At 40.9% G+C, this 13189-nt stretch overlaps 1 protein-coding gene across 2 annotated transcripts in view; it reads right to left on the bottom strand.

The window, feature by feature from the left end:
- The window catches only part of UNC5D (unc-5 netrin receptor D), a 168494-nt gene that overhangs the window by 40809 nt on the left and 114496 nt on the right, over positions 1-13189 (bottom strand). For both annotated transcript variants that reach the window (XM_055820374.1, XM_055820373.1), the window contains exons 5-7: positions 11890-12070; positions 10859-11026; positions 9400-9564 (exon numbers count right to left, since the gene is read on the bottom strand). In XM_055820374.1, coding sequence (XP_055676349.1) covers positions 9400-9564; positions 10859-11026; positions 11890-12070 — 514 coding nt within the window. The remainder of the gene's footprint in view (positions 1-9399; positions 9565-10858; positions 11027-11889; positions 12071-13189) is intronic.

Raw genomic sequence — 13189 nt, forward strand, 5'->3', positions numbered from 1 at the left:
ATGCCCATGTTCTCCCACGCCAGATGGAAGAAGCAAACGCAAAGACAGGCCAGGCAGGCGGACGGGCCGTGCCACCACCAGCCTGGGACAACCCGCCCCGCTGCCCAAGGGCCTCTGGCACACGGGGCTCCCTCCAGCCTACTCTCGGATCAGGTGCAGAAGGAAAAGTACAGACATTAATGGCATTTCTCTTTCTGTTCCCAAGCTATATCGTTGTTACAGGGAATCAATTATCAAACTCTGCTGTTAACTTAACTTTTGTGGGTAACTAGTACAATGAGTAAGCCAAGAGGAGGAATGTTCTGTATCTCTGGTGGTAGAGGAAACCTAAGAGCAAGTGGGTTCTTCTCCTTTCCAGAGGGCCGTAGTGAGCTGATAGTTACTTCACCATAAACCATCTTTAGGTCTTCCATTTTGATCACTACTTTAAAACAGAAAAGTGCTGCAAATTTGAATTACCTCTTCTACCTTCCTCAGAAAATAAATTATGAAGTCTGAAACATGCAGAAATAACCTTTCAGTAAAAAATTACTGCATAGTGGCAACAGGTAGGAAATACAGGAGTTGATCTTTCCCTATCAAAACCAGAACATAAAACACACCTCAGGTTCTCACCTGTAACTGCAATGTATTACTCTAAATCTGCTTAAATAGTTTAAGTTCTTCTTTTCAATTGCTTCAGGTGTCAGGTAATTTAAGTTTCATACTTTTACAAATGTACAACACTTGCACACAGGGGTACAAGATGAGAGCAAGAATACAGAATTTTAAAAATTGAGAGCAGTCCAACTCAAGCAAAATTTTTCTGGAGAGAATTTTGTTTTCAGTGACTACACTTAAGTATCCCTAGAACTTGAATTTGACACTTTTCTATAAATCGTATTATTAAAACCTCTTACAGTAATTCTTTCCAAATTATCTTTAATAAAACGGTCATTGTTCTGTTTCCTAGAAGAACTGGAAGAGTCATTCAAGTGCTCCCATAACTATTCCATTGCACAGGGAAAAAAATCGCCCACAAACCCAAAGTAACTATTTGAGAGGAAAAGGATATCCTTTTCAGAATTCAGGAGATTTTTAAATAGCTTTATCTTAAAAGAGTAAAACAAGAGTGACATGGTGTTCCTTTGAATCGTGCCTATGGAATACAACTGCTTAAGAAAGTGGACTTGCATTTTTTTTTAGGATGTTAGTATTTCTTTAGAAGCAAATACTGGGTTTTTCGAAGTAATTTTAATCTCGTCACCTTTCTGTCTTTTCTTATGGATAATTCCTTTTATGGAAGACTAAAAGAAAGTAAGAAAAGCATGGCAGATTTGGGGAACGGGGTAATTTTCTGCTTTTATTTTTTCCCAGAAGGGAACAAAGTGAAAAACAAACAAACTAAAAAAGAAAACATTTATAGTCAACCAATTACTATTTAATGAACTGTATCCTCCCAGCCCAGAGGAGGTAGGGACTCTCATAAAGCACTACGATTTTTATACATTTCAGTTACAGGATACGTGTTTGTGGTAACTGTAGCCTATATTTCACTCCACCTCCTGACACTGTTACACAACATTTATTGAAAGCACATTTGATGGTAATGAAGTTTCTATTAACTATGATTAAGTTTCATAAAGCACCTGAAGATAATTTAAGATGTGCAGGAGCAGAAAATGAAACATTTGGTTTAGTACATTAGGAAACATAATTGATTAAATTATCTCATTTACAATAAGTGCTTTCCAGGAGCTATGCAGGGCATACATTTCCCCCCACCTGCCATCAGAGTTTGCTCAGAGATTTGAAAGATTTTTCCAGCCTCCCATCCTCCCCCACGTCCCTGTCACTCTCACTTTCGGTACCCCTTAGCAACTTGAAGTCCATTTCTTCATATCGCCAGTCTTTGAGAACAAGGGTCAAAAGTCAGGGAATCACGTAAGAGGTTATTTAGTAGAACAGGCTGTTTCTCAATTATTGTCATAATTGACTTTGATTTTGCATCAGTGATGATTCATGCAGTCTTAAACTAAGTTCCTGTTTTGCTGAGCAGCAACAAGCTGTATTATATGTTTCTAGCCCCACAGTTATAAAGAAACCCTTTAATTCTCCTAGGTATCTCATATGCTTAAATCAATCCCAATGAAATTACTTTTTTAATAAATCAGAAAATAAAGCGATTTGACTGATACTTTTTCAAGATTCTCTAATTAAATGGAAACTGCATAAACTAAACGATACCAATTGCCTGAGCTAAGTTATGACACACACCAGTTGTATGTGACCAATTAGGGATGATTCCAGTAAGACAAAGACAAGACAAAATTAAAAATGCTTAAGCAGGCAAGACAGCCACAGCACCTTTTTGAGTATCTACATTTGATTCTGTCTATCCTTAGAAATACTTAAGAACTGGAAATGTAAAGGACAAATACTCTCATGCAAGCGTTCTGTGCGTTTGTATCTGTTAATGGGTGGTTATCATGCACCTACATGACTACACCGTTTCAGAGCCGAGAGCCTCTAAATTTAAAGTCACGTGCGTTTCACTCACCAAGGGCTGTAGCCACCTGGGACAATAACTATGCTCCTCTACAATTACTATTTTAATTGCATCCCAATTTCGCTGCAATTTGGTTACGTTCCTTTGTAACTAGTTATGGAGTTGTCTGTGGATTACACGGATTTCAACCTGACCAGTTCCTTTATGAGCCTTTACAGAGAGCGGAGGTCGCTGGGATCTGATAACCAGCCAGGCTCCCTTCGAGCCAGTACGAAATTCTGCTGCAGAGCGGTTTGACGCTGCAGCCTGCAGCGTGTGAGCTCCAAGGAAATACAGTTCAGATTAGGATCTCCAAATGTTCTTCTAATGATTTAGGGCCCAAGTTCCATAAAATTTCAAATAATCTGATCACCGTATGCCCCTAGATCCTGGAGGAGTACGACTTAAACCCTACATATTTTATAATACATAATAGGAGATTCTGTCTTCAAAGACGATACAACCAATTGCATGCATTACTTCTCAGTACAGGTGGATTCTTGTTTTAAGTCCTTCAAAGGAATTAAGCCAAAGAGTCAAAAATCCTCAAATCCTCAAAACTTTGTGCACTGTTTATGAAAAAAAAAAAGCAATGTCTTTGCTTTAAAACAGAAAGGCCTCACAGAAATTGTGGTTTTGATGAGATTGTCTTTTTTTTAAACAAAAACCAAAATCTTTCAGTTAGTTAGTTCACTCCAAATGTGCTGCTCTAAGCTAAAATTCCACTGAAATCAATCTAAGACTAAGAAACAAATAGTGCAGGATAGAAGCCCCCCCAAGCAGGATAAAACCAATAAGTACACGCTCTTTACAGGGTAAAAGAATAGAAACACCCTTTACCCGTTGATAAATGGAGGCCAAAGTGAGCTGAACAAGATCAGAGCGAGCCAGTCCTGGAAACAGATTTGAACCAAGAAAGCCAAACTCCTATATTATATTCTTTTTTTCTAATTACAGGTTCTCAAGAGATCAATTTCAAGGTAAGCATGCCTGTAGAAAGGGCTCCCAGTCAGACACAAATTACTAAAGAATGGTCACTTTGCTATTTTTAGTCTAAAACTTACGATCACAAAGTTGCTATGAAGATGCTTTCAGTAGATGTGAAAGCCTTTCATATAACCTTCGGTTTTATTTATCTCCTAAACAAATAAAACAGAATGGCAGAGAAGATGAGAAAAATCATATTTACAAGAGAAAAAAAACCAAACGAACTTACTTTGGGATTTTATTTCATGAAGAGGTTTTTTATCTGAGAGAGAGAAAGAGAGAAAGAGAGAGAGAGAGAGTTGCACTTAATAAATTTACATGGAGCATATCTATTTCCCATATCGCTTCTGTCTAGCTCTATAAATGAAACATTTTCTCCTTGTTTGCTGACAATATGAATATTTTATATTGTCCATATTTTTCCCCTTCATCTTTTTTTTGCCCCCCTAAATCTCTTTCAGGATGCTTCTTTGCAGTAATTTCTCACTTGGTTAATTCAAGTATTTGTTAGCTTTGTTGGACGCTTTTATTTAGAATATTATACATCTCAGCAATAAGGACAATACTTTGAAGTGGATCACTTGGCAGTTTGGAATTAATTATTTCTTTGTAAGTTAGATATATGGAAAGGACACTTAAAAAGTAATTTATAAAATATAAAAATGTACTATATATTCACACCTATGTATCTAAATGTACACCAATAATGACATATGTGTGCGCATATAAAGAATGTACAGCATCAATATACTATGATAGATACACAAATATATTGTTAAATAGTTTTTCTACAGTAGCGCATCTCTCAAAAATGATGCTTCTCTGTCTCCCCCGCAATAAGCACTGGGGTTATCGTTATAACCCAGTACCTGAAAAAGCCCCCCCGTAGCCAAGGGGAGCTGGGGCTGGTGCAGCCCCGCAGCGGGCCCGCGCAGGCTCCAGGTAACGAGCCGCTCTCCGCGCCTGTCGGCCCCACGGGCCGGGGGGAACATGCCTGCCGTGCCCGAGACCCTGCGCATGAACCCAGGGTCCGAGCGGGGCTGCCCCCCCGCTGCTCCCCGCTACCCCCCGCGCTGGCGGCTCAGGCTCAGGCGTGAGCAGCCTGACTGGCAACTTCCCAGCGCCGTTCGGTGAAAGGTGGTCTGAAGAAAACAACACAACATGTAACTTATTTCTATAAAATTCGACAAAGGCTAGCAGTTCGGCAGAATTATACTAGTCTATTAGACAGAATAAAATGCAGAATATAAATCCTTAAGCAGATAGACTATATCAATTTGTAGGGGCTTTGTGTTGTAACGAAAATCCCTTTGAGCTGTTCCCTGATTTATCTTTTGGATTTCTTAATGTACGAAGGATCTGGTACTGGCTACCTCTGGCGGGGTGTGTGCAGGGAGGGTTCTTCTTGAGGTGGTTTTTATTTCTGCTAGGAAATTATGTACATAAACACCAAATTAATAGTGTCAGACTTGAGCTCTGCAATGGAAACAGACACTTCCATGCTGCTGACATAGTGCTATCTACAGAAAACTGCAACAGGATTGAAACGTGTTCGCCACATAAACCGGCGGCATTGCCAGATCCAGCAGCCTCTGGGCAATATTCAGTGTCATGGCTGGTTGAAAAATGGAAAACAAAATTATTTGTGATTTATGATGCATTAGTAAAAACATATTTATAGTTCATCTGCTTCTGGCCTACTTGTTTGTTTCTTTTGGGGGCACTGGAAAAAGAAATCAATAGGTTTTGAAGTTATTACAAAATAACTTTAAAGCAAGGAGATAAAAGTAAAACAAAAACCTCTACAAACCCCTCTCTTTTATTAAGCAAAGAAAAAGCTTTCACCTCTGCAAGACAGAGAGAAATCCACCATGGAAAAAGAGTACTACCGAGATTACTGGTAGGGAATAAACGATGGAAGAGCAAATAAGCAAGAATCTAGTACATTATTATGATTTGGGAATAAAGAACCTGAGAGTAGACCCTGTTTTATCACCATGTCATTTACTGTCTCCAAATTTGAAAATTCAAGCTAATGATTAGTACTTTTTCTGCTAGCTCAGAATCAGGCCTGAGCTTTCCATCCTGGTGTATTACATTCTCACCTTTACTTTCATTTAAGTTCTTACTTGTTAACCGAAGAAATGTTTTGTTTCTATGTTTGCCTCATGAAAGGAACAAAGTTAACAAGTTCTGCCTGATAAATAACCTCCAAGAGATTAGTTTTCTGTAGCACAGTACTGCATTTCCCTCACAATTCCCCATGGGATGAGAAGCAGAGCAGAAAAGGCACGTATTGGAAGGTGAACAGGGGAAAAAGATTTTTAAAAAATAGGGTAATTGCATCAATTCTTATTAGCTGAGAAAGCAATTACAGTCCTAAAAATAATTTGACACAAGTATATACATACAGCACAACCTGTAAAGGAGCTATAGTATCGCACTCCAGGACGAAAGAAACAAGAGGAACTTAATACTTCAGTCGATCCGAGTGCCTATGGAAATCCTCCTGCCAGAACCACGCACTGCCTGTCCCTGCCCGCCACAGCAGCAGCAGGAGATGAGCTTATCTCAAACGCAAAGAACTTGCAGCTGGCTGGCTAACGGGGGCAGCGTCCCTATCGCCAGCCTCGAGCATCCCCTGCTTAGCGCGGCGCGTTCCCTTCCACCCGGTGCTGTTACCTGGGAAGGGTAACACTGACAACATGCTCAACTTCAAGTGACACTGGAGTAGATAATTTTTCCACGAAATACCTGGAGATCAGTTTCTGATCACAACACTAAGTGAAAAATTGCTGGCGTGTGCAGCAGAGCGAAACCGTCCATTATATATGTCATCGAATTAATTGTAGAGTTCAGAGCTTCCCTGTCTCCCATCTCGCCTTGTAAAAGGAACAGAAATGCCTCACCCGGTGAGATTTCTGCAGGGAAAATCCAGCAGCAGCAGATTCCATGCCCCACCCCCCCACATTCAGCATAAACTGAGAATTTATTTTTTAAAATTTTAAATAGTATCGGTTTGATGTCAACATATGGATCCCTAGTAGGTTTAGATGTTAAATGGCTTTTCGCTTCAGTCATAAAATGTGGGGTTTATTACTTATGCCACTTATCCTTTGTAAAATGATTTTGATAGTTCATTTTCAACACAGAAGTTATATTTTACAGACTATGTGTTTCGCAGTTGACACTAAGATGATTAAATCTGTGCAAAATTTACTCATATTTTAAAAACTGCTTTTTGTATCTTTTTACCCATAATGATCCATTTCTTTGTTTTACAGGCGGCAAGTTCTTCACACGTATTGTATTAAGAACATTTAAAGTCTATTAAAAGCATTTTAAGTCCCATGTGTAGAAAAGTGATTTGCTTCTGAAAGAGAAAGTTTTTGCTATTCCAGACATTTGTTTTCAGACATACACATCACTTCTGTTTGCACATGGTTGTGCAGAATAGTTATTTTCTTAAAATGGCATCTATAAAGTGATTCTAAATATTGATGAAGAATTTTTTTTTTTTTTTTTTTTTTTTTTCAGAAAAGACAATGATGAAATCTCATGCTAGTTCAATCGATTTCAACTTGTTGGGGCATTTTTCTTTTTTACTGCAGTGCCATTAGGTAAGTTAGTGGTTCATTACTAACAATATTCTTTGCTCCAGTAGCTGTACAAACTCAAAGCAGAGGGACAGCACCTGATCCAAAGAGCTTGATTTTGCACAAAGCATATGACAGACAATGAAAATAAGGATTAAAAATTTAGGTAGTTATTAAAACTCAGTTAGTTGCCATGTTGTAACTATTCCAATAGCGCATCTATCAAATAATTAGCCCATGTGATACAATAGCTTGTTGTTTTTACAACAGCGCTCAGAGACCAGACTGTACCTGAAAGCAGCTGTGCTACAAGGACTCGAGGAGTGTCAGTGGTTTCCCCCATGGAACGAAGCCATCGCCATCAAGTAAAATGCGCATCATCGACTCTCAGTGCTTAAACCACCACAGCTCTTCCCCAGGCCGTGCGCTCCCTTCAGGCTACCAAAATAACCATCACACCGTATTTGCTCTCTACCTCTAAAGCGCAAGTGCAGCGTGGAAGGTGACAGCACTGAGATGCAACTACCCGACAGGAAAGGCTGCTACTCTCCAGGGTGGACAGGTGATCTTTACCGTTTTTTTTCATGGAAGCAGTGCCCTGAATAGAGCCACCTCTCATTAACTGCTGAGAACCACAGAAGGAGCCAACTAGATGGTAAGTCAACCCATGGCTGTCACAAGTAACGGTGACTGTGCAGACATCAGCTGCATCTTGTCATGCCCCTTTCAGCATATCCTTCTGACTGCCTTCCAATGGATATGCTAATCTGCACACATGAATGGATTCTGGATTTATCAAACCATCTGCAGGGAAGGGTATTCATTTAATGTATAGGAAGGAGAAAGACCTCACAAAACATCATGTGATCACCGCATTGGTCCTCAAAAGTGGAATGAATCGCAGCGCTTACAAATTCTCACTAGTTTTTCTTGTCCTTTTGAACACTGAGGCTTCTCTGCCCGACACCTTGGAGCTGGAGAGCTGGTTCCGTTAACCCTGGAAACTTTAAGTAGTTAGAGCCATATAGCAAGGCTGCTGGGTATCCCCTCCCTCCAAACCCAAACAAAATCTTACTTCATGTCTCAGCTGAGGTACACATGTTTCTGAAGCCTGAATAAATATACAGGATACTGTCTGCCATTAAGAATGCCTTTAAATCTCAGGGCAAAGAAGGGAGTTCATTTTGTTTAGAAAATTATTTTCCTCATCTCACCAGATGTACTCCACTGAGGAACTGGCTGGGCACAGTGGCTGCTCCTTTCTCACTGAAGCTGCCAGCCAGTGTGAGGAGGGTGCACGTGGGGGAAGGCCAGAGGCACGCACACTCCTGTGAACGCCTGTGTGGTGGTTAGGAGCACAAGGCTTGGGGTTTATAGCCATACTCCTCTGTTGCGTGCACCATGGTGGAAGAAGAAAATGACTGCTGGGCATAACATGAACACATATATGCAAAAGATCAAGAAGGAAGGGTAATGCCGTACTGTGGAAACAAAGAGGACCACTTAAACAGAAAATTAAAGTAGACATGTCAGTTTACATCTCTCAGCCCCAGCATTCCTGATTGCTCCCGTGGCTGCCATTTCATCGCTAAAAACCGATGAGGTGGACGGTATCACTCTATGAACAGGGAGCAGCATTCAGTGCAGGAACAAACTTGCAAATTTCTTGTTCCTTTTGAGATTCTGCAGCCGTCCCGGGTAGTCTGCGACTGTGCAGCTGCAGGGCTGATTTTCTTGGCTCCTGTTTTTTTTGCTTATAGTAGCAACTACCAAATGCCAGATGCTTTCCAGACATTTATGATGGGCAAATCCTTTCACAGGGAACTCACCACGAAGTAGATTTGCCTTTATTTAACTTCTGTGTTCAAGACAAGAAATGCAGCAAACTTCCATCTTAAAAACCTCTTGCACCAAGAATATCTGTGTTGGTGCTTTGCCAGTTTACTTGGAAGAAAAGGTAGAAGGCTAAGTAGTACATTCTGTGAAATATGTTGCAGCAGATGGCCGTAATTACACATTGCAAAAAACCTTTATTTGGATTTTTAGAATCATCTGATAATTAATAGGTAAAGTATGTGCTACACAAATCCAGTGACTCAGAAACCACTGTGAATTTCAAACTTCACATACGCAACCCTCTGAAAAAGATCTATTTTTTTCCACAGTAACATTTCAGCCAGAAGAGCTCTTCTCACATGGCTGTGTGGCCGATATGCCACGTTACCTGGGTTACAGTACACGTTTTAGGCTGTACCTCCTAAATCCAGTTCAGTGCTACCTGTTACTCACCTTGAATGCAAAGCCCTTCAGTGCAATTCTCTGACTCTTGACTCAAGCCCTCGCAGTACTTTCCTCCGTTTCTTGGAGGCGGTGCGATACATTCCCGAACTCTCAGATGCTCGCATTCTGGGCTGCACACAGACCACTCGCTCCACACCTCCCAGTTTCCATCCACTAAATGGGGAGGAAGGAAACACAAGCATCATCACTCACGTCAGCTGGTGTAGTGAAGAGGTCCTACCAACAACGCTTGTTTCATGTTCCTCCTCAGGTCCCAGCAAGTAAAACGAAGTATAATTCCCAGGAGAAATAACTACAGTTTTATCAGATGTGAAGTTAAAATCTAGCATTAGAACATACCACCTCAGGCATGCAATATGGAAGCTTTTAAAATAGCACCAGGATAGAACATTCTGCAAATACAGTCAATTAAAACTGCAGGAGGAAACACTTCTTTGCCACCCAGTCATTAGCTCCTAATGTTTCAACACAAATTCTACCTTAAAACAGGCTGATGTAGAGAGCCCACACATTTTCCTACCAGAGAAATGATGCTGACATTTAAAAAAGCAGGAGCATAGCTGGCCTTGTAGGCTTCTGGCTAATGCCCTGAGCAACACAGCGGATCGGTATGTTGCTTTGCTGACTGGTATTTACAGCTGTCTCTGACCCCGTCCCAAATGAGAAGGGTTCCCACAGTTCCCTTTCTTTTTCATGGATAAATCTGATTGAAGGACAGTGAGATGAACACAGAGACATATAAATGTAATACTAAGTTCTTTAAATCCCAGTTCAGGACACGTTGCATCTAAAAACTAATAAAAGCTAGAAGAGAGATTTGCCAGAATCCAGACAAGTTACGCAGTGACCACAGGCAAATGTAAGTCTCTTAAAACATACATACATACATACAATCCTCCTGTTTTCAGCTGTATATGCGAAACACCAATTCCAAATCAGGTAAGGGAGGTTTCAGGTGAACAAAGGAAATGTACAGCGTCCAGGGATGTAACACCAGCCTCCACAAATACCATAAGCTCGCTTTCCAAAGGTTAATCTACTTGCAAGCTAAAGAGCACTTTTTAAGTCAAGTTCTCAGCTTAGGCTTCTGTGTTTCTCTTTCTAGCGTTACTAACATCACCTCCCCTCTCCCCATACCCCCACCCACTTAGATGATTTTTCACATTACATCAGTTGCTGTTTTGTTACGAGTATTTAATTAGCTTCAGTATAAGTTAAAGCACCGACAAAGCACTGGCAGATGAGGCCACAGGTGCTTGTCCCTGCTGCTCAGGCCCTGCACAAGGCTCTGAGCTGTAGACTCAACAAGGATGCGAAGTATTTCCAATTTCCTTTTTGACCTCAGTGGGCTCTTCAAAGCACAATTGTCTACCTGGCATGTCAGACTGAAAGAGCTCTCCCTTAAGCGTGACATCCAGAGTTATTCCTTAGACTGTGCATATCTCACCAGGGCAAAGAGAAGTGCAGGTAATTTTCTGCACTGACATTCCTTCACAAAACGCGCCTCCGTTGAGTGGAGCAGGGTTGGTGCAGGTCCGCGATCGCTTCTGCCAGCCCCGACCGCACCGCGCGTTGCAGTTTGACCACTCGGTCCACGATGACCAGCCTCCGTTAACTGCAAAACACAAACATGCTTGAGGTTGCGGTGGGTGTGCTGAAAGACATCAGCGAGTCTGACCAGATCATTTCATTCAAAGGCAGAATTTAGTTTTTACATTCTGCAGGTAAATTCCAAGCTGAAGTAGAAGCATTGCTGCCTATCAGTACACACCTGCCTAAAGGCCACGGTGTCAAAGAACATGAATGTTTGTTTTGGAAGAGTAATATGCTGAGAAGTGCAATGACTGATAGAGTCTGGGAGGGATGTAAAAGCAGGCATCTCAATTCTCATAAAATAAGTTTTATAGAAATAAAGCTTTATATAAACTTTATTATAATAAAACTTTATATAAAAGATCATAAACAACACCTATTCATTTTTTAAAGGGTGATTTAGTAATGCTCTGCCTCCACCAATAGAACGTCACACGCGGTAATAACCGTGGCGAGCAGCAGCGGCTGGTAATAAAGTAGCGGTTCCGCTCCTTTGTCCTTTGCCACGTAACACCCAGTAGTCACGGCAGAAGGAGAAAGGCAGCCCCTCAGGTACCTCCTTCAGGTAACCCCTGGGGACGTGCTTCAGGGCTTCCTGCTACACGCGCGGCTTATTTAGGCGGGTCAGCGTGTCATTGGATCTTCTTAATAGCTGAAGCAAGGATTGTTACTGATGGCGTAACTTCTGGGAATCCACCCCAAACAAAGTCGTAATTCTAACCACTCTAAAAGCAGGCGTGACCTCAGCCCTGAACAGCAGAACTGAAATTCATTGCAGCAGGAAGGAGGTTAGCCATTTGATTTTGTACCAGATGTATGTTAAAAATATAAAGTACTCCAGCAATAAAAACACACACATGGATTTTTTCCATAATTATCACTGACCATACACCACAACTGTTGCAGACATGCTCCTTCTCTTGGCAACAATGTTGGCAGCCATGCAGGTGTAGTTCCCAGAGTCAGACAGACGTGCCTGTCGAATGATGAGGTTGTGGTCTGCTCTGGTGTCAATGTTCTCATCCAGGTTGGAATCTATGGGCTCCTCATTCTTTAGCCATTCCACCTGGGGAGGGATGGAGCAGAGAAGAACATGAAGTAGGATGAGATGGAAATCTGCAAAATCGTATTTCAGTGATTTTATTATAATTATCTTTATTATAAACATTAAAGAGAAAACATTCAGCTAGGAAGGGATTCCCAAAAGGTAGACATTCACAAATTCTGAAAAGAAACTAGTCCACTTCTGAAGACCCTGGAGCTTATTAACGGAGGCACACCAAATGAAATGCTAGGACATAGTAAAATAACCTTAAAAGTACAAAAAAGAAACTGGCAAAGAGCACGTTCAGAGTTGCAAGGGTGAGGATCATAAGGAAAATACTATTTTTGTTCTACTGGGAGGAAAGAAAAAGGAGATGAGAAAGAAGAGGACAGGAGAAAAAAGGAGGAGAACAATTAATCACACTTTTCCTTGTGTAGTAGGCTTCAATATTTAATCCAAGGAATCAAGAAGTGCTCATAAAAAATACTGGACCATTCTAGTTGAATGCATTTCATTTACCTCCTGGTTCTCATCACCGTAAGTATTTAAGCTTAAACCTGAAATAATTTTTTCTAAAATAATTTGCATCTTATTATTTCCTCTGTATCTGTTCTTGAATCTATACTGTGTGATTTGGTTTTATTGTAAATATTCATCTATTCAATTGTTGTCCTAATTAGGAGAGCCCTTTCGGCTTCCCTAAGAGAATGAAATAACAGGGGTAGAAGTTTGTAAACCTGTAAAGCTAAATGAAGGCACTTGATGTCTTGGGCTAATGACCTCATTAATCTGCTAGGGAAATACTTCCTTCGACTCAAGGAGCAGGAGGAGAGACAGGACCAGCGGAGATTAGCAGTCCAAGTGAAAGTCAGCTAATGATTGCCACTTCCCCCGCCCCCCCCCCCCCCCCCCCCCAACCTCTTCACAGTTATGCCCTGTAATGGATTAGGGTAACACGTAATAAGAATTAATTCCACTTTTTTAAGAAAGAGAAACAGAAGGATGAAATCGCTTGACATCACAGACAGTGGAAGAGCCAAGTCATCATAAAGATTCCCAGTTTACATAAACATTAAACCAGAGACCACTGGTATTTGTTGTCAAGGTACATAACAGCCATGAAATGCCATGTACAATACG

The sequence above is a fragment of the Falco peregrinus genome, chromosome 17 (assembly GCF_023634155.1).
Source record: "Falco peregrinus isolate bFalPer1 chromosome 17, bFalPer1.pri, whole genome shotgun sequence".
NCBI lineage: Eukaryota > Metazoa > Chordata > Aves > Falconiformes > Falconidae > Falco > Falco peregrinus.